General features: G+C 40.8%; 2 protein-coding genes across 9 annotated transcripts in view; one reads left to right on the forward strand and one right to left on the reverse strand.

The window, feature by feature from the left end:
- rps6ka5 (ribosomal protein S6 kinase, polypeptide 5) overlaps positions 1-22140 on the forward strand; it is a 70278-nt gene extending 48138 nt beyond the window's left edge. For 2 of the 7 annotated variants that reach the window (XR_002275535.1, XR_002275529.1), the window contains exons 18-26: positions 319-396; positions 16601-16714; positions 17953-18034; positions 18239-18344; positions 19491-19624; positions 20712-20815; positions 20932-21031; positions 21122-21191; positions 21921-22048. The gene's annotated coding sequence lies outside the window, so the exon portion shown is untranslated. The other 5 variants (XR_002275530.1, XR_002275531.1, XR_002275532.1 and 2 more) reach the window with 5 other exon arrangements.
- mbip (MAP3K12 binding inhibitory protein 1) lies at positions 16367-26927 on the reverse strand. Of its 2 annotated transcripts, none has more exons than XM_020608003.1 (9): positions 26729-26927; positions 24828-24944; positions 24376-24573; positions 23700-23796; positions 23283-23348; positions 22527-22685; positions 22068-22162; positions 16802-16840; positions 16367-16702 (listed from the first exon to the last, which is right to left on the reverse strand). In XM_020608003.1, exons 1-9 carry the CDS (start codon positions 26846-26848, stop codon positions 16595-16597), a joined length of 999 nt encoding a protein of 332 aa, XP_020463659.1. In that variant the 5' UTR covers positions 26849-26927; the 3' UTR covers positions 16367-16594. The 2 variants fall into 2 exon arrangements, with proteins under 2 accessions (XP_020463659.1, XP_020463658.1); XM_020608002.1 differs by having other exon boundaries at positions 22068-22165; positions 26729-26926.
- Between the last annotated feature and the right edge of the window lie 238 nt (positions 26928-27165).

Raw genomic sequence — 27165 nt, forward strand, 5'->3', positions numbered from 1 at the left:
AATGTAAGTTCGATGTCTGGTCTGTTTTAGCTCTATATTTGGTCTCCACCACCTCTTGAGGGAAATGCCCGACTCTTTAGCTGCTAGTCGCTCACCGTTTGTTTGGCTTGAGGGCCAAACATGAGCCAGGCCAGAGGCCCTGTATCACGGTACAAGTTCAATTTAGCGTAGCTCTTCTCAGTCTGGCTTTCATAATTTCTAGGAGGAGGGTTGGTCTGCCTGGACGAAGGACTTGAATGTCAAGAGATTGAGGCTTGAGCTTTTGACTTTCAAACCAAAGGCTGCTTCCCACATTTTGACTGTGTTTCTCTCCCTTAGCTGGTGACTGGAGGCCAGTTGTCCCCTTAATCTGCTATGGAGTCCTACAGCGAGGAACCCAACTTAGAGCTGCTGCAGGTAAGCAGAACCGACAATCACTCTGAAAAGATGTATGTCAGTCTTTGTTTACAGCTCAGACATCTATACAACAAGGTCGGCAGTGATGGAAGAAATACTCAGATTCTTTACTTAAGTAAAAGTAGAAATACCAGTCAGTGTAAAAATTCTCTGTAAGTAAAGGTCCTGCATTCAAAATGTTACTCAAGTAAAAGTACATGGGTATCATCATCAAAATATATAAAGTGTCAAAAATAAAAGGGGTCATTATGCAGAATGGCACATTTCAGGATGCAGCTGATAAAGGTGGCACTAATGTTAACTACCTAATGTAGTCATCATTTGAAGTACATAATGTACTGCGGGGTGGTTTGTGGAACTCCCACCAGGGATCATTAAAGTCCAGTGATTATACTGTATATTGTGTAGTTAATCTGATTCTAAAAAGTAACTAAAGTTACCAAATAAATGTGGTGGACTAATGAAATAAGGTCAAAGTGTAGCTGAAAATGAAAATACTCAAAGTACAGTACCTCAATCATATTTAAGTGCAGTATTTGAGTAAATCTACTTAGTTACTTAGTAAGATCAGAAGTCAGGATACATGTCTTTTATTTATACCTGCAGTTAAAAGCTCCAGAGAGTATGTCATCGTCACAGTAGATGCATACTGTGAGTAACTGTCTATATGTGGATGTTGTCTGAATGAAAGTACAAATCAAAGTCATTCTGCCAACCAGCTCTGAGAAGTTTCAGTTTTTGAGGAGTACAATTAACTTTCAGAGAGAGACTAGCTCCTGTCTGGTTTCAGTTTTCTCAAAGAACACAGATCCCTATCACTTGTTCCCCCGCTACCTGTCTTTTTCAATGCTCTTTAATTGTCTGATTTCTCCCTTGTTGGTGTGTCTCACAGCCGATACAAAAACCCACAGAGTCTTAAAAAGGCAAAAAATGAGAAAAGAGGCTGAGAAAAAGAGAAAGGGAAGACAGAAGAATGCATTTGATTAGCGCAAGTTGGCTGTTCGTGGCAGACCGTCTGAGAGCCGAGGAGCCATTGTGTTCCTTGTGCATGTGTGAATGTTACAGCGAACAGAGCCACTAAAAAAAGACAGACATGGGAAACATGCGCACTGACATTTCTTAATCAAATATGGCAATCAGGGGGGGCAACCAACAGCATACCATTTGCAATCCCTTTTAATTCATAATCAAAAGCTGAGCAAATGAGGGAGAAATTGAGAAACTGAGAGGGGGAGCAAGGCAGAGAAAGGAGGGAGAAGGAAAGAGAGCGAGAGAGAGAGAGATGCAGGTCATTACATGTCTTTTTACTAGCCCGATGAGAGCAATGTGGAATTAATCAGAGGCCATTAGGCTGTATTTACTTACCCCTGCAGGGGTTCGGATCTCTCTCTCTCTCGCCCTCTTTCTTTGGATACAGACCCTAATATGATCTTGCCCTGACCTTATGTTCCTTTTCAGACAGAGATCCTGGTATATTGCCATTAAGCTGACCCTCCATTATGACTGCTTTGCTTATTTACACTCAACTAAGCAAAAATGGCAGAATAGCATCCTAGTGTTCTTTTTCAACAGCTGCCACCAGTAGTAGAGGTGTGATGTCCAGCGTTATGTATACTGCATGCATCGGAAATATGAAACATATCGGTGTTGCTTTTAAAACGATGTGTTTTAGTCCTGCACATTTAGGAAATAATTTGGACTCAAGTAGAATTGTTGTGCATCGTGTACAGTATGTTAGGATTATGGTTGTATTCAGTTATGTACGAGTGATGTGTTTGTGTGATAAGTATGTTGGAAGAGAAACAACCCTTGTGTCGGGTCTTAAAAGGAACACAGCGTAGCCCTTTGCCCCCAAGTTGCCTCTCCCTACCTTACTACAGACGCCAAGCTGTGGTAAGCCTGTGCCGACTACTTCTGCTGCCAGTATAATGCAGGGTAAACTGTGCCCTCCTCGTATCCCCATGGCTTAAGGGTCAGACTGTGATGCAGAGGGCCCCTGAGCACAGATATAAACCACCTACATAGAACTATGACATTGAGACTGTAACAAAGATGCTTTGTTTTGTTTCAGGGCCACTGTGGCTCAGGGTGTAGAGCAGCCGTCCCCAGTAGGGTTGGCAGTTCGATCCCCGGCTTTTCCAGTCCAAATGTGGACGTGTCCTTGGGCAAGACACTGAACCCCAAAATGCTCCTCCGGTGTAAATTCTTTAAAAGTGCCTTGAGTATGCTTCAGTGTGTAGAAAAATGCTATACAAGTACATAAACCATTAGTCTTTTTAAAGTTATTGTTTGCCTTTGAAACGGTTTTGCTCTCTTTGTGGTCTTCTTGGATGTTGTTTTGCATCTCTTTTTAGTTCTTTTGCATCTCCTTGCAGTTGCTTAGCATCTCTGGGCAGATAGTGTTTCTGTTATTAGTCATTTTGCATGTTTGTGTGGATTTGTCTCATTTTGGGCTTTTTTTTTTGTCGCTCTAGGGGCCCCTTACCCTTTGAGCCCCTGAGCCTGTGCACTGTCAGCCTGGTCAGTAACACATCCATGGCCACAGTCATGATTCATCTGCCTTGTAGCCTACAGCTCTCTAGGTTATGTTTTTAGCATCCTATACCAGCACAGTATCACATCTTCCATTTATGTTTTGTTTGTGTGTGTAGGCCTATATCTTATTAGTTCTGAGCATGTAAAAGTAACCTTAGCGTCTAGTCACATTCAGTCATCAACACTTGAAGTCACCCATTGTTTATCAGTCTATGCAGATTCTCAGTCATCCAGGTCATAGTCAGTCGGGCAGAACTGATGAAGCCTGTTGGATGAGAGGTGAAAGTTTTTTTCAGATTGTATCAGTTGTGGTAATGAACATGTTCATTTTCTGTTAATTATTTTCTTCATTTTGTGAACCCCCTTTCCTTTGTTCTTACTCATAAGCCCCAAACACACTTCAAGCAGACATTTTCCTTGCTTTAAGCCCTGTATCCCAGGTTTAAACCTTTTACATAGAACAGCGTGGCAGTGAAGTGCTAGCTTAATCCTGGCTTGAACAGGCAGTGAAAAAGGGGCTAAAACAGAAGATGAAGATGGAGCAGGGCTAAGAATAAGGGTATAATGAGAATGATCCCGCACACAAACGTGTGAGCGTGCATATGAGCTGGTGTCTGTATCCTTAGACATTATATTGCATCAGGTGAGAGCTGTATGCACTGACGACCTGAGTGCCACAGAGAGGAGAGGAGCTGAGAGATGCTCTTAAATCAGTGTGTAAATCCCCTGTGGGGGTCAACCTGCGGCCTCTGATGTTGACTCACAACTCAGGCTGTCACACATCTCTCTCGCCTAATGCTCCACTGCCATTATTCACCCAGGGCCTGCCGCTGCTAGAATCTTTTTAATGATGGACCTGGGTCTCCAAAAGCTTCATGGCATTAAGTTAGTGCCATTTTAAGAATATTAGAGATAAAACATTTCTAAAAGTGAATGTGTTAAAACTAATGGCTTTTTTAATCGTTGACAAATGTTATTAATGCCTTGTAGATCAGTAATGAACCAACCTCTTGAATAACTTCTTGGTTGCTAAGTTTTGAAAACTCTCTGCTGGCGTACAGCAGTTAAAGAAGTGTTCCCATCATTTACTTAAGTAGCATAGTGAAGAAATACCCTGCATCATGTAAGTCACAATTTCGAATTTTACTTAAGTAAAAGTACATAGTTAAAAGCAAGCCATTATAGAGGATGACACCCAGCAGTCAGCAGGCTTTTTCACAAGATTTAATAAATTAACAATTAACAGCAAAGCTACTCTAGGGATACATCTAGTTAAATAAAGCTACTTAGAAAAATTAGTTCAAACTACCATCAGACTGACAGTGTACATGTGATACAAAAGTATAACATAAAAAGTCACATGCCAACAAAAATGCCACTCACCTGAGTTTATTACCTGAGACTTAACTTGTCTTAAATAAAACAATCCCATCTGGGATTTTCACAAGGTTTGAATGTGGTCTAAATAATGGGCCTGTGTTTTAACTTTTCAGAGCAGAAGCTCCCGTTTATACACGTCTCCCAAAGTTCTTATCCAGCAGGCGGCTCCATTTGGCTCAGAAAATGCCCTTATCAAAGCTGCTCAGAAAATAATTCCTTTACTTTAATGGCCTACAGTTTGTAGTTTCAGTAGTTAAGTACACAAAAATGGCAAAAAGTAACTGAACTACTTGAATCACCTGCCTAGAGACAAAGAAAAATCTGCACAAAGGTTACTAGTTATTTTGCAATGTGACCTCCTGAAATTTGAACTTCAGTGTCAGATTTCAGTGACCACTGAGTTTAGTTCTCCAGGCGAGATGGCCCTTCAAAGCCCCCGGCACTGGCTGACCACGCCATTACAGCACAAACCTCTTTAAACAACTGATAGTGAGACAAAGGAGGCTGCAGCATACTTTCTGTGGGCAATAGGAGCAAACAGTTAATGATGTTTACTTAAGATTACTGGGTGAGTCCGTCTTGGAAAGAGAAGAAACAGCAGAAAAAAGAAATAAGGGAAAGAACAAAAGGAAAGCAGTTCACACTTTAGTCATTTGGTCTACACTGTTGTTTGTCTGTTTGTTGGGTGTGCCAGAGGAATAGAGGAATGCTGCATGTAGCAATGAATAATGTGCCTGGGCTTTGAATGAAAACTCTGCCTGCACACAAAGGCAAGTAGGGAAAAAGCATTTCATGAATAAAAGACAGTTTAAGTAGAATGAAAATATCTCAAACCGTATCACTCATCAAGGAGTTCAGTGAGATGATTTGAAAACGAAGAATGCTTCTTCATGTAGATCATGTTGAGTGAATCATGTTGATTGTGTTTAGTGAATTTTTTTGTATGGTATGAATAAATAGAGGAAAACGAGGCAGGTGAAAGTATGATTCATAAACTCAGTCTACTCCTCGAGGCCTCTGGCAATGCTAGAAGAAGTATTAATCTAGTTTATTTAAGTCAAAGTACCCAACAGAAGTGAGGGATTTGTGTCGCATGACTCGAATCAACACTTAAGACATAAATTTGAAGGCTTATATCAATAATAATAATATCAACAAACAATATTTGTAAGATGATAAAACCCAGTCATGATCTTTCTTGTCTTTATTGAACACACCCATTGGACATACAGAGTGATGGTGGAAAACGTAATGGTTATAGTGTTTTGTTGTTATCTGGTTGAACCACCTTTGGCAACAGTAACCTTAAGCAAGCGCTTCCTTTAGCTGTGGATTAGACCTGCACAACTTTCAGGAGGAATTTTAGACCATTCTTCCTCACAGAACTGTGAATGGCTCTCTGAGGTTAGCGGACAGCCACCCTGACGTTATCGTGTAGGATACCTTGATAAACTTGGGAATTCATTTCGCCCTCCACAATGGGGTAAGCAGTCCAGATCCAGGGGCAGCAAAGCAGCCCCACAACATAATGTTCCCTCCACCGTACTTCACTGTTGGGATGATGTTCTCATACATAGTGCTGTGTGTTCTTCCCAAGCAATTTAACATTCATGTCATCTGTCCACAGGACATTTTCCTGGTAGTGTTGTGGAGTGTTAAGGTGGTTTGGCAAACTTCAGGCCTGCTGCAGTGTTGTTTTTGGAGAGCAGTGGCTTCCTATGCCTGTTCAATATTTTGTATATGGTTGGCTCATGAACAGAGATGTTAACCAACTCCAATGGATCCTTCAAGTCTTTAGCTGTTACTCTAGTGTTCTTTTTTTACCTCACTGACCGTTCTGTGTTGTGCCTTTGGACTTATCTTGGCTGGGCACCCACTTCTATGGAGGGTCGCCACAGCACCAAGTCATCTCCATTTATAGACAATATGGCTAACTGTGGGCTGATGCATATCTAAAGTCTTTGAGAGGCCTTTAACCCTTTCCAGCCACATGCAAATCAACAGCTCTTGATCATAGGTCTTCTGAGATCTCTTTTTTTGAGACATGGCTCACATCAGCTGATGCTGCTTGTGAATAGCACAGTCAAGGTGTAGTTCTAAACAACGCTTCCATTCTCCTTTCATTGATTAGACTTACTGACTCCAGTTGATGTTTAGTGACATCAGAAACCGAGTGTTGCCACTACTGTTCCTACCACTGTCACTTGGTGTTTAATGGGTGTGTTCAATAAAGACAAGAAAGATCATGACTGTGTTTTATCAGCTTAGAAATATTGTGTTTGTTGAAGTTTGTGACTTTGGTAAAGATCAGATCACATTTCTTGACCAGTTTATGCAGAAAACCAGGAAATTGCAAACGGTGCCATTACTTTTTTTTGTGACGATATATCCGGTAGGTGTGGCTGTGTAAGTGAACTGCAGCTCCCACATCTTAAAAAAGTTTACTTTCTAACTCGCCTCCTTCCCCTCAACAAACACAGAGCCAGACTGCTTTCTCCACCACATATACAACTGCAGCTGTACCGTAAAAGGCACCCCAACAACTGCAGCTGATTCCTCCCAGAACGGGTAATTTTCTCATTTAGCTCACAAGCATTCTGCTCGACACCAATTAGCACGGGGCCCTGACCTCGCATGTCTACACCAGGAGACATGGCGGCGAAAGACACACCACATGGCACACCTCAATCAGCCGCTTGCACCCTCTTTTCTGTTTTGCAGCCATCAAATCATCGCCATATACATAATTCATACACCTCAGATTTAGAGGTTTATAATAATCACTCTCTAACTCTGAGGGTATGATTATATGTCAGCTTCAACTTTATAAAAGAGGAGGATGGGCCATCTTTCAGTCCTATCTACACTGTCTTTTCAAGAACCCTTGTTTTACATAGTACTAGTGTTATGACTGTGTTATGTCCTTGTTATTGATGTGACACCAAGACAAAGTCAAGATTTATACATGATTTAATATTTTATGATCACGCTATAAAGCACTGCATTCTAGTTATAATTCAAATCTCAAACCCAGGGATAGTAAATATGAATGTGTGTGCCTGCTGAAATGCAAAAACACCTATTTTAATGTTTCCTCGGCAATATTATGCAATACCAAATCTCACCATATGGGGGTGGGGTCATACCAAAGTGCTAGTGCTGTCACCCATGCCCTCTCAATATAACAGAGCCATGAATGTCAATGAGGAGGGCGTAATGCGACTTGATGTAATCTCTATGTAATAGTTAGATGAGATGAAACCTGGATGACGGTGGGCAACTTGGAGGAAGAATCAGTCTTCTTAAACAGGTATATGATGGAGACGAGTGAATTAGGAAAGAGTAATAATAGTATGTAATGTGACTGTAGTGACACAGACATTGGTGTGCACCATAAGCTACAGTTAGAAGAACTTTAGTTTTTAGTTTTGTTTTGTCATTAACCTCTTGAGCTCATCTTGTGGTGGGGTTTCACATTTAGTGGACTCACATTACATCGGATTAGATTCCTAATGCATTTATTTTGATTTAATTTGGTGATGTTTGCGCTGTCTACAGCCTTGCAATGTATACAAGTGTTTGCATATGTATGCATGCACATGCAAGTGTGTGTCTGTATGTGAGTCCATATGCACATGTGTGTGCACATATGTAAGTGTGCAGCATGCACATGTCTCTCCTCCTTGATGTCGTCTGTGCACCCCACCAGGCAGCTCTTGGCCTCCTCCTTTCATTGCTAAGAAACCATCCATTCTGTGTGAGTAATCAGAGCTGTGCCTCCAGGAGCCCAGCCAAGCCTCTCATCCTTGGGCTGCTCAAGAGCTGCTTTAATTAACCATCATACCACAGATGGGATCGATTTTTCTTTTTTTTTCTTTTTTTTTTTGCCCCCACCCCTTGCATCTCGCTCTTTCTCTATGCCTCCATCTCTCTCTCTCCCTTCTATCCCTGATGTTTCTTTCCTGCGCCCTTCTCTCCCATACACAAGCCCCATAATTGCACTGGAACTGTGCCAGCCGCCAGTCGGGCCCCAGACTGCAGGCCTCTCCTCTCCCTCTGTTCTCCTCCTCAGCCCCTGGCCTCACCTGCTCAATACCTTATTAGTGTCAGGATCTGTAGAGAGCCATTGCGGATTAACTAAAGAGATGTGAGATTGATTTCTGCCCCTGCAGATAAAATTGAAGTTTTCTTCGTGTGTGTGTGTGTGTGTGCAAGTGCATGAACGTGTGTGTCAACGAGGGACAGAGTGAGAAGGAACAAGAAAAGTAGGGAATATCTTTCAGAAAATAAATTTTATTCCTCAATCTCACAGGAACATACTGTATGCATGTGCATATGCATAATGCGTGTGTTTGCACATTACTATTCTCTAGTATGTAGGAGGGTTTTTGAAATGAGGGTTTGCTAATTTGCTATTGGAAGACCCACTTGAGCCTCTGACTCTCACAACAAATTAATCCCCCCTCTTGCTTTACCTTCATTGGTTTTCATGCGGTGCTGTGAAGGCACCAGACAGACCCATATTCCTCTGTGTTACGCTCTGTTCAAGAGCGAGCTCCTCTATCCGTAGACATGAACATACACACATAGGTGGAAGCATAGATGCATACCTACATACACCACCAATCTAAAAGTCCAATCTCAGATTTTAATCTGCCACAGGATAATTCACTAGAAATGACCTGCTCTGGGAAATATGTTCCCAAAAATAGCGCCCTATTGATTATTTATGGCTCTGGCTCAGCGATGTGTGTGTCAACAAGGTTTCAGAGGCAGCCAGTTGGGCAAGAGATTAACATCTATTTCAGAGATAGGTGAATTTGTTGTGTGTGTGGGGGTGGGCAGGTTGTGTGTGTGTGGAGTTGCTGGAGCGGGGTGGAGGGTTGTCTCCTCAGGATTGTGCTGTAATCACAGGCCTCTGTCTGCATGGCACATCTCAAGAGTGGTGTCAGCTGGGCTCTCTTCTGTTTGCTAATAGCAGGAGGTCAGGCCTCTCTCACAAAGAGGTGCGTTTGATCCCCCAGGTATGGGACACGGAGGGAGAGAGGTGACACAACTGAATACTAACAGGGCAAGCTACACGCCTGCTTATCTTTCATCTGGGGTGTGTGTGCACGCTTGACATTCTAATAGTGTTTGTGTTGTGTAGGCAAACAGCTTTAACACTTGAAAACACGTTATGGATTAGTTTGTTTCAAAAAAAGGAAAAGGTGAAACACATGATAGTATAATACTAACACCTCTAGTACAAGTAATGATATCAGTACTGGTACTAATTTTAATAAGCATGCAGCAGATAAAACACATCTTTCTAATCAGCCTTGAGCAGCTAAAGAAACTTCTCTAACAAATCCACCCAGTTCTTGTTGTTGTGTGATGGCAGGTGCATTGCCTTTGTGTGTTACAGCTGCTGGTTTGTAGTGTGGTGTTTGTGCATTTGTATAGCAGCCGCTGCGGTGGCGACTGTGTAGCAGTTCATGGGTCCCAGGGCCCAGCTGCCAGAGTGAGGTAGAAGAGTCAGACATCATTGTGGTGTGATTTCCTCCTCTCTTTGCAGATGGAGTGTTTTTGTCAGAGCGAGGGCCACTGTGATTGCCTCTTCGCCACCGGTGTCATCCCTAGATAATACTGCAGCCGTCCCCCCAGGAACAAAACAGGATCAGCACAATCCATTTTCTTTTTCTCTGCCAAAATGGAATAATTTCAAAGAGACAATCCCTGGTAGTCTCCAAAGCCCTGGAAAAATCAAAAGACAACCATTATGGCAAAAACCGTGAAAAAGGTGTTCCACCTTTCCCCTTGGCTCCTCCAAATACTATGCCCAGCTTTAATAAGCACGGCTAGAGATGGAGAATGAAAGTGGATTGAAGACCAAAGCTAGCAATCTCACAAAACAGAACACTAAAGCAACATATGAAAGATGCATGCACGCAGACCACAGCGAGTGTAGCCCCCTGTACACCCCTCATATTATGCGCCACACTCAGGTCTTTACATTCAAAGTATCGTTTTATCAATGAGTCCATACGCAGTCTGAGTTCTATGGCAACCTGCCCTTTACAGTCCTAATGACACTTCAGCAAAGTGTGGTGGCTGAGAGAGGGCGGGTGCCGGGAGGCTTTCCTTCAGAAAGAGCTGAGAGCATCTTATTGGGAAAAGGGGCCAAGAGTGTTGTTGTGATGCCTGACTCCATATTCTTGGGTCATAGATATTCAAGAACTGCACATCCCTTTGCATTGTCTTTTCCTTTTCCCATAAAAACATTAGTCGGGACATGCTGTGCACAGTCAGCCACGTGCAAATGAATATCAGTGCGGATAGCAGTGTGATGGGGCTTGTTGGTCTGATGTGTAATAAAGATGAGGACAGTCAGCGAGACTCTTGTAACGGTGCTTTCCTCTGCACATTGAGGTACAACAGAATGATTGAAAGCAGCTCATCTGCACTTACCTGCAGCTTTTCTTTCGTACCTTAAAGAGAAAGAACTCCACATATTTCTCAAGAATTTGGCATGACACATCACATGATGTTTGAAGGTCTGCTATGCACTGGTACTTGAAGGACAATATGAGAGTAGTCTATTATTGTACAGTGTGAATGAATGAAGAGTGATTGAGTGCAGTACTCCATGCCACCTATATAAAGCAATGTGAGGGCCAGAGAGAGACAGAGAGAGAGAGAGAGAGGGTGAGAGAGCTCTAGAGGCCCAAATGAGGTGAAGGGAAGTGGAAGTGTCCAGCAGGGGGTCTGCTGCCATGGCAAGAGAGAAGGAGAGGGAGGAGTGGGGGGGGGGGGGGCTTGCTCTATGCAGTGCCTGGGCCGATGCATGAGGGTTTAGGGCTAAGTGTCTCATCAGCATCCAGCTCAGGTGCTGCCAGGGCCCACGCACTAACTATGCCCTGACTTGATTGTAATTGCCTGAATTCAACTCCCGCTGCTCCCTCCTGGCAATATCACAGGCACATTTAACTCCGGAGAGCCTGGGGACTCTGCAGCAGGGCCACAGAGAGCAGCTGACTGCCTCTTGTTGAAGCCTGTCGGCTGCAGGGGGATCCTCTCTTGTGCTGTCTGTTTTGTGTAGGAGGGTCACAGGTGCATCCACCCCCTCCTCCTCCGGGTGTTTGTGAGCATGAAACAAGTGTGACTGCATCAGATGCACGCTGACAGTGATGGTATGAGCATGACAGAGGTATTTGCTGTTTTAATGCCACCTTATGAGAAATGAAGATTCCTCCCAGAGCAATTGAACTTTTTTTAATTTTCTCTGGCGTATCTGTAGGTTTTATGGCTTTGAAAACCATATTTACCATTATTTTTAAAATCTCTACACAGTTAAACCAAAAGCACAAAGCAGCCACTCCTGGCCCCTGTCGGTCTGTTTGTCTTGTCCAATTCAAAGCCAAAGTATGCATTTGATTGCCACCTACAGTATTGTTATCTTATACACAGTCACAAAAATCATTATCACGCTGTAGTTATGCTAATGTTTTGGGTGTTAAATTGTTCAAATCTGCTTTTAAAACAAGAACACAAGCCCTACAGATGCCAGAAATAATTGCAAAGCATTATAACTCCAGCTTTACAGAAGGTACATATCGATTTTCTCCTAGCAATGCATATGAATTTGATTCCAAATTTGTAGTTAGAAGACACCCAAGTCAGTTTGTTTGTGACTAATAACAAGGGAATTTAGGAATTACTTCTCTCTTTTGCTGACAAAAGCCTTTACTCTAAAACAAGATATAAAATTACAAGCAAAAAATAGATTTTTCAGTGGTAACACGTAACCTACGTTTCCCAGTCGGCCAGCTTTGGAAACTGCTGCAGGGTTAACTTAAAAAAGTTAGCCTGTGGTGCTCCTCATCCTGTGATAATAGGCTTGTCTGTAATGAAGAACAGGCTTGTAGCCAACAGGTGGTCTCTTTAAAAGACCAGAGCCATAGCACTCAGGATGGGGAAAAAACTGCCATGGCAAAATGTGTCAGAATCTAATGTTCTGCTGAGTGAAAAGCCTGTTTTCTGTCTTTTGTTCCCAGCTAGAGATTCAGCCTTGTTCCTCATTGTTCAGGGCACAAACGAGCAACAGTCTTTTTTTGACACGGAGCCACAGATGAATAAAGACTGGAGCTGACTAGTCACAGGAAAGAGCTTTCTTTTTTGGAGGGCTTGGAGCCCATTAAGAGTTTGAGAGATATGAATGGATATGAATCCACTCCTTCGACCCCACCAAAAAATACAACTGGACCCAGAGAAGACAAGGAACACCTCTGTGTCTTTTTACTGAGGTTTCCAGGGACATCAGGCAGAGGGAAGACTGATTGACAGGCAGGACTTACATAGAGTCAATGAGCAAGTGGCTCTTTGTTAATTTGAAAGGGTCCACTGTGCCCACCCAACCTCAGAGCACTAACCACTGACACTAATGTTGATATAGTGACTTTATATTCTTGATGTGAGCTGTAGGAAAGAAGCCAGGTAATTACAGTGATTACAAACTGCGTTATTAGAATGTAAACTTTACTTTTTAGTTAAATTTGCTGTAGGAAGCTGCACACATAATGTGCTTGTATAATAAAACAGACAGGATAAAGATAATGAGATATTTAGTGAGCCACTTCATGCAGATGCTAGTCAGCGTGCTCGGCTCAATGGGCAGATGATGGGTGGATCCCAGTAAACACCCTGCAAAATACAACCTTTTGTCCAACTCCATAATCCATTTGTTACACTCAGACTAATTTGTCCTTATTAACCCTCATAAGGGGACTGTGTCTGAGACAAAAGCTCCCTGGGAACAATGAGACCCCCCCCACCCCCACCCTGCAGCTCAAGTGCTCCCCTTCCCAGCGCATTGTGGCCCCTTGTTGCCCAGAAGGTTCCAGTCTGTGAGCAAGAGACAGGCACAGCCAAACAATCGGGGTACACCTGAAAGAAGAGGTAAAAAAAAAAAAGAAAAAAAAAAGAAAACAATTTCACAGTTTTGTATTCCAGTCACTCCATCAATCAAGTCTGAAATAAATCCTGACATGACATACAAAGAACATCCGCAAAGAAAAAGAAAGGGAGTTACTGTAAATTCCAGAAACGTGAGAAAGTCATTTTTTGTTTGTTACATCTATTGCAAAATTGTTTTCAAAATGCCACGTTATGGTCTTTCTGTTCCACGAGAAGCACGAAAGTACCTAAAACCTCCAACCAGCGGCTTCAACGTGGTCTGTGCTTTTATTTGGTCAGCCCTCCCAAAGCACCTTTATTTGCAATTAATCATTTTAAAAGGGTGATTGAGGAAGTTAATTTCCTCTTGCAAAGCTGGCTCCACCAGACAAGCTGAGCAGAAACATTTTACTTAAGTACTGTACTTAACGGCACAGTATGTAGTAAACCGTTGACTCTCATTCAATTTTTGATGTATTTTCAAAGCGTGTCCTATATATGACAGAACAACCTGTGTTTTTGGCATAAATGGCTTCACCAAACTTTTGTGTGAACGTTCACAGCCCACTTTTTATTTCTCTGCCGATGTTCACGAACTGTGCTGCCTGGAAATGTGTTGTATCCACCTGTCATGTTGTCACGGTTGCTGCATAGTTGTGCTGCTTTATAGTAGACAAGAAGCAGGGCAGTCAGCTCAGTGACTTGCGTTGTTCTACTGCCCACCAGCTGAAAGTGTTCTAGTCTCCACTAACCTGGTGATTTTTCCCAGAAGTCTGTTCTCAGTCACCCCAGTTTGGTGCCTGCTGAAGTTGTGGTGATATTTGTTTGCTTTGCAACCATATAGAAGGGCTTTGCAAACATTTTCTGTGAAAGTTCAGGACCCACTCTTAATTCCCTGCCGATGTTCACAAACCGTGCTGGTTGTAAATTTGTGGTGTCCACCTGTCATGTGGTGGAAGTTGCTACACAGTTGTGCTGTTTCACAGTTGTCATGAAGCAGGGCGGTCAGTTGGGGAGTTACGTTGTTTTTGTGCCTGGCTCTGGAGCTGTACGTTTCCGATGAGCAGTCACCGGGCACATCAGCCTGCCCAGTGTTTCATTGCTGTGTCTTGTTGCTTTTCTTTTCTGTTCTCTCTCCTCTATCCACTCACCCCAACCGGTTGAGGCAATAATAATAATAATAATAATAATAATAATAATAATGTTGATAGTAAGGTCTAGACCTTATTTTGTAAAGCGTCCTGAGATGACTTTTGCCGTGATTTGAATTATGCCCACCACCAGATGAATGTCGTACTGTCCGCTAACTGGGTGAACTTCGTTGGTATCTGTGATCACAAAGGGCTGGGTGGAGCTGAGCCAACTGGCTCTAGAGTCTCATATTAGTGCCAGCTACGTAGATTTTGAATTCCTACTGATTGTAGCTTTAAGTACAGTTCTGAGGTACTAGTACTTTACTTGAGTATTTCCTTTTTATGCTACTTTAGTTATATACCTCTAGATTTCAGTGGGAATACTGTATGCCTTTACCCCACTAAATTTGACAGCTACAGTTAGTAGTTAATTAGATTTAATATTTATTTGTAGTGGGACAAGAATATAGCCTGAAACTGTGCCATATACCACAGTGTGTTCTGTGGGTACGCTCATAAAATGTACACATTATCACAAATTAAATCAGTGTTTCAGTGGTTTCTTTCCATTAATAGGGCATGATTGCTCTTAGATCACTGTCTAAGGTCCAAAGACGAAAAATTATCCAAAATTACACTGAAAAAAAAGTCAAATAAGTACAAAGTTTACAGCAGAACATTTCTTTCTTTCCCATCAATCTTGTGACCCTTTGGAAGATGAATTGTTTACAAGTATCAGTAGAGTCAAATGCTGTTTATATATTGATGCATCAGGATTAACAATCTAAGGTTGTGATCTACAGGATGAATACATTTTGGTGCATTTTCCTGATAATACCTGTGTACTTTTACTTAAGTAGGAGTTTCAAACTGTACTAATACTTTAACTTGAGTAAAGAATTTGACTCTTCTTCTACCATAGCCAGCAGATACCTGTCAGTTAATCCTTCACTGCAATTTCCCAGTAATGTAGTAATCCTCCTGGTTTACTCACGAGAGAAAACAAATCATAATTACTGCTTCAGCCGCTTGCTCAGTTAAAGCTCTACATCTTTTATAAACATGTCACAGTGTCAAACGCAGTGGCGTACCATTTAATGCTGGGTTGTTGGGTCTCCAATATGTTTTCCAAACAGAGTTGCTGTAATCAGGTCATTTGTTATAATGACAACCATTAGGGGTGATCATTGTTGCACACAGCAGACAGATAAATCAGGTGCGCCCTCTCAGATTCAGCTCAGTTACACAGACACGAGAAGATGTACATACACACCTTCTTAATATTAGACATTAAAGATGAAAAAACATCTATGATCAATATAATTATTCATTTAGTTTTTTTTAAAGGCAATTCAAATTGTTGTATTACCTGTTATAGCTGAAACCATTTGTGCATTGTCAGAAAATTAAAGTTATGATGGGTGCCAAGTTAGAGGTGCGTGCCCAAGATTAAACATCAAATGGATGGAAACACGCAAACTGAGCACTTATAGCCACCTTAATGTATTTATAGATATACTAATGAAAATTATACTTTCTACCAATAAATAAATGACTGTGTGCAATCACATTACAATGCATTTAATAGTGAATATATTAAAATCATGAGTCAATTGCAAGTTCAATGTTTCATGGAAAAAAATACCTTTATTGTCTTTATTTACAGAGGAGTAACATCTAAGTAAACCACACTGCCTGGCCACTGGAGTAGTCACACCGGTACAATTGTATGCAATTCAGTGCAACACTTCTGCCTTAACATTTGTTTTTGGTGAAATTACCATAAATGTACAAATTCAATTGTATGTTTACTACTGAGGTAATAATTAAAGGTGATGTTACATTATATTCAGAGGTGTTCCTAATATTTTGACCCTCTGTTTGTAGCTGGGGAGGTCAAAAATATAGACGCCTCTGAATATAATTTAGTCCGGTACACCACCACCACCACCTTTAACTATGACCTCACAGATACATAATTGAGCTTCATAAATACAGATGTGAAGGCAGAAGTGTTGCACTGGATTGCACACAACTGTACAGGTGTGACTTTTGAAGGGGCTGGGCAGTGTATATCAAAAGGTAAAATGAGGCATGTGAAATTTTTAACTACATAGATGGTGAGAGTGGTGCTAATGAGTTGCTAAGGCACAGAAAAGAAACCGAGGAAACATGCTGAATGCATTAATAAATGTATTGTGTCTGGTTTGTGTTTGTTACAGTGGACACTCTGCCCCATAGCCAGGCCCAAATTCATTCACCCTCTTCAGAAGCGCCGCTTTCACTGCACTGATCTTTTCATCCAGCTCTGTCAGACTGCAGGCCTGAAGGACAAGGTAAGAAAAAAAAAAAACTGATCAAAACAGGGTTAACCTCCACTTAGAAAGTGCAGCGAAAGGAAACAGGAAAAAAAAGCTTCTAACCTGAGAAGGGGAGGCCTTTGGTCGCTTGTGCAGGTGACTCTACAAAGAAAGCACACAGCCTTTTTAATAGGAACAATTTCTTAACTGGCTCAAACTTTAAGTACACTGAGGTACTTGTCTGTTCACCTTCTTATTTCACCTCAAGGACTGAAAAAGAATTTACTGAGAAGATTTAATGGAAAGGCTTTTTCTAATACTAAAACGTAGGCTTTGAATGTCCTAATATCCACTTAATACATCTAATATGTGCTCTGCCTATTTCACAATGACATCAGGGAGTAAACTGTGTTGAATTCTGGGATTGTTTAGGGGACTTTCTTGCAAAATGACAGAGTACAATATACAAAATGTATTCAAGGGTTTTCACTACCAATGTCATGACACTGATAACGCTACTTCATCTACTAGCATAACCCTTAAGCTGCTGTTTTTAAATATGGTGCGTAGCTGCGGTGGTATTCCATTAATGTATCATCAAATGAATGACATTAAGCTATCTGAGAAAATCTCAAAGATATCACGATATCGTTTAATAAGCTGTTACGGTTGTCAGCTTACATTGGCCCCTGCAGCCACGCACCATACAAAAACTACTTGTTTATTTTTTAGATTGCTGCATAATTGAAGTAGCCTCCTTTGCTGTTCAGTGTTGAAATGTTCCTGAAATCGTGGGCCAACTGTGTACAGCTCTTCAGCAAACACCAAACTACAGTATCTTCAGAAATCAGAAATTGGAAAAAAAAAAAAAAAGTGGCACTCTGAATAAACTGACAGGATCTTTCATATTCGAAGACTCTCGACATCTCTTGCTGTGCTCATACAAACATGCAGCGAGTCAAAAGCAGCGTACTCACAGAGGCAGCATGCTGTGCTGAGAAATACCAGCATGAGGAGACATGCAGCATCTCAAGCACTCTTACCCATAACTAAACATGCTGGTCAGACTCCTTCAAGATGGGAAATTAGAGTCTGTGTAAGTCTCTCAGGTTGAATATGAAGTCCAATAAATTACTTACTACCATCTACTGAGCCTGCACTTCCCTAAAAGCACGGAGTAGTAAAAAGTCTTCATTTCTCGAGTGAGTTGTCTGTAGTGATCTAAATGTAAATCTAACCAAATGTGTTGCTTTTTTGATTCAAATCAACTCAAGTGCAACTCGAGAAGGGAAACGTGTTGAAGTATCAGGACACATCAGGGAAAACTCCATTAGCATCTCCCACAAACTCCTCTCAGTAAGTACATTTCATTCTGAAATCATTTCTACATCAAACCAATATTCTACCTGCCAGTTTAGGCATTGTACACATTAACTGTGCAAGCCAACAGTGAGTGTGTGAAATGGACAAACTAAAAATACTCCAAAGAGCTTCTGGGCAACACAGTGTGACTAATGGTCTGAAATACTGCTGGACAGTGTGCACATTCTTTTTCCACAGTACTATCCACTCTAAACAAATCCAAGTATCCAAAATAAAGGATCTGGACAGACGGTATGCGAGCAAATCAGAGGCAAAAGAACCACTGCAGCAGAGGATTGTAAAGGTAAAGCCAGTGCATTGCATTCACCAAAAAAAGGCTCTTATCTTGTAACTAACTCGTACTGTAATTATGAAATATTTTTAGTACTCTGATTAAGAATTTGTTAAAACCTGATGATTGTCAGGTAAGTTCTGCAGAGTTCCAATCTATGCACGATCTCACAATTACCAGAAAAGATATAATTACTAGATGAGACAGGGGTTGCAACACTGCCTATCAATAGTCAGGCTAAATAGTGAAACCTGCTCAATGTAGGAGAAATCTCTTAAGAGTTGACTTGTAACTTATTCCCTGTTGGATGTGTAGTCTTGTAGATAAAAGAACGCCTCTAGTTTTACATGCCCCCTTAATGTAAATGTCTTTTATATTTCATATTAATTGTGCAGCTCAATAAAAAACACTGGTCGGTTTGGTCATCAGGGCGGAAACATACAGGTGCAGTTTCCGCCCTGATGAAAACTTGGTTTGTTCCAAACCGATCGGACTCTTTTTACTGAGATGCCCCATTAAGGTACGAGTGCTACGTTCAATATGTTGCTTAAATAATAGTGCAAAGGCATTGGCAGCGAAATATACCTTTTATATACGAAATATTTTAACAGTTAAAAATTGAACTTCTGCTGAGTAGCTTGTAAATTTCTCACCAGAGATTACTGACGTCTCATGATTAGGCTTATACTGTATTTTCTTTTCATCTAATTCTGTAAAGAAACTATAAACTCAAATGATCAAATAAATCTAGTGAAGTAAAAAGGTATGGTAAGATGTGAAGCAGCAGACACTAGAAATAAGTACAGAAGCCTCAACTGCACTTATGTACAGTGCTTTGTCTAACAGTTTGATGCTGTTACTACATTAATGTGACTAGTAAGCATAGGCTAGAAAAATTAAGGAAAGGTCAGGTGAGTAGGGGAGAAGAGGCTCAGATGTGCAAGAAATATGAATTGATTAGAGAAAACGGTTGCCATTAAAACATCCACTTAGCCTCAAAGTGCATCACATACTGAGAAACCTGCTGTTGACTTCTCCATGTTTGATGATTTTTGTGAAATGTGTTAGTTTGTACAGGTTTCTGTCTTTCTGTGATCAGAGTAATTGTTATAACTATGACAGACATTATAGGACTAACTCCCCTCATGTGTCTTTCAGTAGGCCACAGAGCGCATGGACAAGAATATGGGACTCGCACAGCCTGAACAGTCTCTGGCGTGTTGCGAGGAGGACCGACAGCGTTCTGGGCCCATGTCACTCCTACATATGGACGTCAACTGCAAATTGATGAGGTGAGAAACATTCTAAAGTTGTGGTGGTTCAAGTGAGAGTACTATGACAAGTTCAGGTCAGATTAGAATTTCTCATCTTTTGTTTCGTGACACAGTTTATTATGGAAGCCCATTCCCGCCAGTTAAGAGAAATAAAACGCTCTAAGTCGTTATTTCTACTTATATCTAAGTCAGAATTCCTACATAGCTCAAAGTATCTTGATGTAAGCCTGTCAACCAGAAGTAGTTATTCTTCTTCGTGTTTTGTCGCGGAGACTGAGAGCTAACGCTACAGCACCTTTCACACCACACAGTTCAGATGGATGGAATAATTGAAGATTATTTCAGGCGTGGGTCCGTTTTGAGTGAATTCCAATGGCTGTTTGTTATCCAGTGCACGCTACGCTACGGTAAAGGGTGCTGCAGCTCTCTGTCTCCGCGCCAAAAACAACTAAACAGGAAGAAGAATAACTACTTCCGCTTGACAGGCTTACGTCAAGATACTTTGAGCTATGTAGGAATTTCGACTTGGCTAAGTCGAAATTCTGACATAGCTAAGTTAGAATTTCTACTTAGATTTACTTAAGTCGGAGTAACTGTCGGGAATGGGCTTCCATAGTTTATAGTACATCTGGCAAATAGAATTATCTTTTTAATTCACTGTAGATAAACTTGTAAGCAACTTCGCGTAGCCGTCTGAGTTAACTCTAAATGTAGAGTAACTGTCGGGAATGGGCTTCCATAGTTTATAGTACATCTGGCAAATAGAATTATCTTTTTAATTCACTGTAGATAAACTTGTAAGCAACTTCGAGTAGCCGACTGAGTTAACTCTAAATGTATTGTCACAGATCCTGATCCTCCAAACGGCCAAAAACAAGGCATCCGTGGCTCTGGGATTCTTGTTTTTCTTTTAACATTTAATATGTGAATAATTAAAACTACATCAGTGTTAAATATTATAGCAGTACGTACTACAGTAGGTGCTCCTGTTTTTCAGTCATTACAAGGGCAATTTCAAAACTGACAATTTTACTACAGTCAACCTTGTAGAATTTAAGAATGTCTGTATAATACTGAAACACTGCACATCTTAATTTGATTGCAGTTTTGTTTTAGTGCATGTTCAAGAGTGAGTGGGGACAATGGAGCCGAGACTGTGGATGTTGGAGGCTTCAGGGAGAAGTGTCCCCAACCAAAGAACACCTTAAAGTGAGCATTTCTCCCTTAATTGGTTTGCATGCTTCAGTGCACTTTTTTTTACTTTGTGTTAAGGTGGAGTAAAGGTTTACAGAACAAAATAACATTTTGTCTGTTTTCCCCCACAGCCTGCCTCCAATCCAAGATGATCTTGACACTGAGGGATGGAACAACCCTTCACAGGACACAGCTGTGGAAAATGGTGCCAACCCTCAGGAGGAAATTAAGGTAAGAGAGACTGTTTTTACAGAAATTGTGTCAAACAATCTGTGGCTTAATCCCAGAAAATATTTGTCTTAATGAATATTTTCATTTCAGGGGGACTGTTTTCCCAGATGTGGATCATGATGGAGCACAGTGAAGAACTAAGACTACGTTCACACTGCAGGTCTTAATGCTCAGATCGTTTTTTTTGCGCTGTTGTTCACACTGTCATTTAAATGCGACTGCCATCTGTCTCATGTGTGAACGGTATACGGCCCTGAGGTGACCCGCATGCGCAGAAGAGGACGTGACGTCAGACGCAGCGTACTGTGTTTGCGGCTCGTGATAGCATGTGCGTAGCGATGTACCAGTTAATGTGCAATCGAAATAAAGAAATAACATCGAGGAGAGCACAAATATTGCTTATGGCCTCCTCCAGCGCAGAAATGTGAACGTGGTCTTAGACTACGTTCACACTGCAGGCTGAAGTGACTCAAATCCGGCCCAGGCCACTTTCATATGTGGTCCTAATTTGGATACACATTGGATACATGCTATCACGAGCCACATCCATTTTTATTTCCGCAAACACAGTACACTGCGTCTGACGTCACGTCCTCTTCTGCGCATGCGGGTCAGCTCAGGGCCGTATACCATTCACACGAGACAGATGGCAGTCTAAGAGACCTGATCTGTCAGCTGTTAAAAGCAGAACCAGACAGTTTTAAAGTAATAGCTTTGTTATTTTGTTCTGTAAACCTTTGGTCCACCTCAACACAAAGTAAAAAATAACTGTGTGGAGGAAACACCATGGGGGGGCAAAACCTATTAACTATTGACAATGCACTTTGCAATGTATCGACAACTATCACTGAATTACTTTGATAGTTAATTAAATCCCAATGGTTTTCAGGCATTCTGCAGTGTTACTACTACCAACATCCTGACACCACGAGTTATACATTTGTTACTCTTCCAAACTTGTATGACCCATGTAGTAACAGTGAGTCATAATTATTAAGTACCTTTACTGCATCTAATTCAAAGTCGGAGGACTTACTGTGGACTGAAAGTACTCAGGTGAGAGTCCCTCCAACTCCAGGATACGATCCTCCAGCTGCTTTAGTCTCCGGTAGACACCCAATGGGACTGGGCCTGCTGAGGATGAAGACACTTCTTGAGCAGCCTAAATACTCATTTTACATACATTTTTTTCTGTCTTATGAAATTACTGTTGGAAATAGTGCTTCTTGTCATGTTTGTGTAAATAAATTGATTTCGTTCAGTAAATACAGACTTCTTGTCTTATTTATCAACAATAAATATCTCATGAGTTATACTTTATAAAGGCATTTCAATGTGTCACTTTCTATAGTGTAATGGTTAATTGATATGATTTGGGACTTTCTGAAAAAGGCAAATACTTCTGTTCAAAGTGTTGCACTTAAACATAAGAGACCAAGTGATATACACTTATTTCAGCATTAGTAAAACATTTGAGGCTTTGTTCGTCTCTGACCTGTTGGGAGTTTCAGGTGAGTCTCGATGTTGTGAAGTCGTTCTTCTATGGCTGTATTTCCAAGGTCTCTTGCCCTTGGTCCTCTCTGCTGCTCTCCAGCCTCTCCTTGGCCTCCCCCACCACGAGTCTGGGGCCCATAAGTGTTCACCACACGTGTAACTGGCCAGTCAAGGAAAACAACACAAACAGCAGCTGTAACCCAATATTAACCAGAGACTGATTGACAACATGCATTAGTCTTGTGGAACAGAGGGGGCCCTGTACTGTTTACATTCTCAGTTTGCACATGCATAATAGCACACTGCAGCATACATTCTCTTATCATATTCTTAAATATTTCATGTGGACGGAAAAGTAAGAATGTCATTGTACAGGGAAACATGTTTCCTAACTGTGCATATGACAAACCCTTGGCTTTTGTTAAGCTGTTTAGATGAATTTACAGAGATCACACTGTTAGTGCTTTTAATTGTTCAGCACTTCTTTTATGATTTCTGGCAGCAAACTGACCCCAAAACATTTCTGTCAGGATACATGTGATGTACTATAAAGTGAAGTTTGACATTAGAAGCAAAACCAAACCAAACCAAAAAGATAATATAAATAATAATTCTGGATAGGTGAATTTTTTTTTTTTTTTTTACAGGCATTTTTCACATTATGGATCTGACTTTTTAAAAATTGTGTATATAATTTGGCTGGTTTCAATTCTTAAACCTGTTAAATGATTTTTGTGGTGAATGTTTATTTTCTTACCTTTCACGTGGCTTTTAAAACCTGGGTAAGGGGTGAAAACTGCATCTGTCCTGGCACAGCTGTTTTCTACAAAGAAGAAAATTACATTCAGAATGTAATTAGAATGTAATAAAAAATAAAGATTGGAAAAAATACATATCACACTTACACCCACATTACACCTATTACTATAAGTGTGTCCTGATTTCTGCTCCTGGTATCTCATGTGGGCTTTGAATTTAAAAAGGCCCTCTGTTTCATGTTTTTCTGGACTAAGCTGGTTGTGTCTTGAGGCCGAGTGCGTTAGCTACTTCAGCCCCACTCTTGGAACAGTTCAGCCTGACCTCTCGCCTGTGGAAATCAGCTCTCTCCCAAACATTGGCAATCTGTGTGCAGGCTCCCTCTCCACCCTGCCCCCAACCTCTCTCCCATTCTCACCCTGATTGCAGTCGATCACGTTGCAAAACTCGCGTACATTGTTTTCATTGATCTCCATCTGCTTGCGTTCCATAAATGCAGATATTCTTCGCTCAATCTAGGTTAAAATGGAGAGACAACACAGACAATAAGATATGATGGATTGATGAGCTGTTGATAGGCGTCAAGAATGCAATGAGGTTTATCTGCCTACTTGGAGTTAATGATCTGTGGCAAACAGTACACAGCAATTTATATTACATGGAAGAGAAACGCAGCAGGAAATTATTCCAGGTAGCCAAAAAAGTTGAAATGCTTGCCATCATCACATGATGGCAAATGAATACTGTTTGCTTGGCTACCAAAATAAATGCACAACAGAATGGGGCCTCTTGTCCTTCATCCACATGCAATCTCAGAGTAATGAGCATCCACTTCATAATCCATCAAGGACCTGGCCCTCTCTCAAAGCCCTCCAGCAATGTGGTCTGTTATACCCGACCACATCACTAAAGAACCCCTTATTCTCTGCCGAACCCAGCTTATCAGGTTCTCCATCAAGCATTTGCCTCACTGCGGAGTGTCATGTGCAAATCCTTGGGAGCAATTACTTAGGATTATTCATTTGCTTGACAGAGAGTAAAGAGGGCTCTAAAGATGTCACTGCCAGAACAGATGACAAATCAAACAGACCAACCTCTGACTTCCCAGCTCTGATCTGAACCATGACGTCATCAGCCGCTGTTTTGCTTTCTGCAGACACTGAGCGGTGAGGATGGTGCTCAGACAGTGCAGCCGTTTGCTCTTGGAGTGAAGAAGCGATGACAGCATTGTCCTCTGTGGATGATCGATCACCGACAGCGTCCACCAGTATCTTTAGGCTTTCTGAAACAGCCTAAATACACAGAAAACTCTTGTTGAGACAAGAACACTGTCAAAACAACAAGATATGTTATAAATGACCGACTCCCAAAAACAACCAAAGACACCTAGAAAAAAAAGGTATGAGAACACTTTAAATATCAGCATTTTGCCATCTCATGTAAAGATGCATTGATAAATTAATTTTTGTCCCACCAAAAAAATGCCATTTAATCAGTATTAAATGTATAAACTGGAAATAAAGCTTTTAGTGTGTGGCCACTTTACCTGTAATTTAGTGACATGTTCCTGTAAACATCTGTAAACATGAGCGGCTGGAGGTGATGAAACATTTACGGTGTCTGCGTTGACTTCTATTCTCAGAGCATCATCACTTAATTTGAGCTGAAATGTAAAAACACAACAGCAGTAAGGAAGGATACACTGTCCTGGACATCAGCCTACAGCAGATTCAGTGAATAGCAAAGAATACCATGGCCTCAGAATAACATGCACACATTTATTTAATAGTTTATATGACAGGGGCAGTGGACAACCATCGACTGCCCCAGAATTTGCTGCAAAGCCAAATTTTACCTGCAGTACCTGGACAGGAAATACATAGATATCATAAAACTCCACAAACTGTCATTATACACGAAAATTAAATGTCATCATTAATAGACTAATAAACACTAGCTATCACACATAAGAAAAACCTAATGTTAAAAGTACATTACAGCTAATAATAATTTAAAGTACATTGCACACACATATGTATTCAGAGGTTACTAAAATTACCAAGACACTCAGGGACCACATGCTTGGCTCCTCTTTTAGCAAGGTCTAAAATTGCAACAAACTGAACAAGGGTAGGTCATTGTCCAATACTAGCTGGTAACTTGCTCCAAATATTTGCAGCTCTTATAGAAAAATCTGAAAGACCAAAATCTGTAAATCTTTGTTGTATAACACAATCACCCATTGAGCACGCTCTTGGTCACCTTGTGAGCACAATGACACATTCTTTGAAGGGTGATGGAGCAAGATTGTACTTCTTGTTTATTGTGCAAAATTGTCAATTTATGAAATTATCAAATGTAAGAAAGTTATACTTCTTAACTACATGACGGTGATGATATCTAACTGGTTTTTCATCAAGTATATGTCAAATAATTTTTAGGTCAACTTAGTTGACTGATCAATAACCTAAAAAATATTTAGCAACTGTTTTGATAATCATTGTCATTAAAAAAAAATAGAAGTGAATCATTTGCTGGTACTGCTTTTTTTAAAACCGCAGTACTATGTTTCACGCATTTTCTGCTTTTATTTTGTTGTAAATTGAACACATTTGAGTTTGGGACAGTTGTCAGACAAAAGTTAAAGGCATCTTAATTAGGCTCTGGAAATTTGTGATTTTTAATAAGAATTTTCTGACACTTTAAAAACAAAAACGATTAATTAAAAATGATCTTTACTTGGACTTCTAATTGTAAAACAGTGGTGAAATGCAACTACAATGATGCTACTAGTACCTTAGATGCACTGTAATAGTATTTTTGCATGTATACAGTAGATGGAGTAAGGGTAAACCAGAAGATTTATACATTTTTACAGTGCACAAAGTGTAAAAAGCGCTGATACCAGTGGTGTTTTTCATAGACTGTATTATCCTGATTTACAAAAATACGAGGAAGGACTAGATATCCCACATTATATACGCAAAGCAAAGGGCCATACTTCGTGAAATTAAGAATATAGGTCAAATGTTGGATAGGCTATAAGATGCAAGGCAGTGCAAGATTAGGAGCTGTGTATGTGGTAATAATTATAGATACGTTGATGTAAAATTAATGCCCTCTGCTTAACGTTACACCAATCAGCCGAAGTGGCTCGATTAGCTATATCTGACCATGTGCATTAGCGTTAACTGTAAGCCGTTTAAACAGAGATAATTAAATCTTTTACCGCCAGCAGAAACCCACGCACAGTTACTTTACTGCAACTTGCAGGTCTAAAACATCACTTGAATGCTGAGTAACAATGAATGAACAGCGGAATCAGATACGTAATAAACAGCCCTGCTAATACACCAGGTTGCTAAAAACATTAGCATCTGGCTAGCAAACAACACGGACTAAAAATCTGTAACTTGAGGGTACGTGGCTCAAACTATATTAACTAACCTCTTTCCCAAAGTCTGCTAGCAGCTTCAGTAACGCGCACACGCAGTCAGCGTAACTGGACACTTTACTGGATTCATTAGGAATAGCATGTTTTCCACTCTGCTTCATTGTCTCCGCCATTGCTGTTGGACGTTCCTGGAACACTGGCCGCTGATTGGTCCGAATGTTGCAGCACGCTGTGCGCCTGCGCAGCAGATGGAGTAGCGGCTTCACCATGAAAATAACTGTTCACAATAGAAAAAAATAGGAGAGCAGTGATAGAAGAACCTTTACTTGACTAAATGTACTAATACTACAATGTAAAAGTACTTTATTAAAAGTCAGAGTTATGCATTTAAAATTATAGGCCTATACGCTACTCAAGGAAATGCACTTAAAATAAAAGTGAAAGAATATAACTTTTATATTACTAATATATATATATTATATACTTAGAT

This window comes from Monopterus albus, unplaced genomic scaffold (genome assembly GCF_001952655.1).
Source record: "Monopterus albus unplaced genomic scaffold, M_albus_1.0 scaffold90.1, whole genome shotgun sequence".
NCBI classification, from domain to species: domain Eukaryota; kingdom Metazoa; phylum Chordata; class Actinopteri; order Synbranchiformes; family Synbranchidae; genus Monopterus; species Monopterus albus.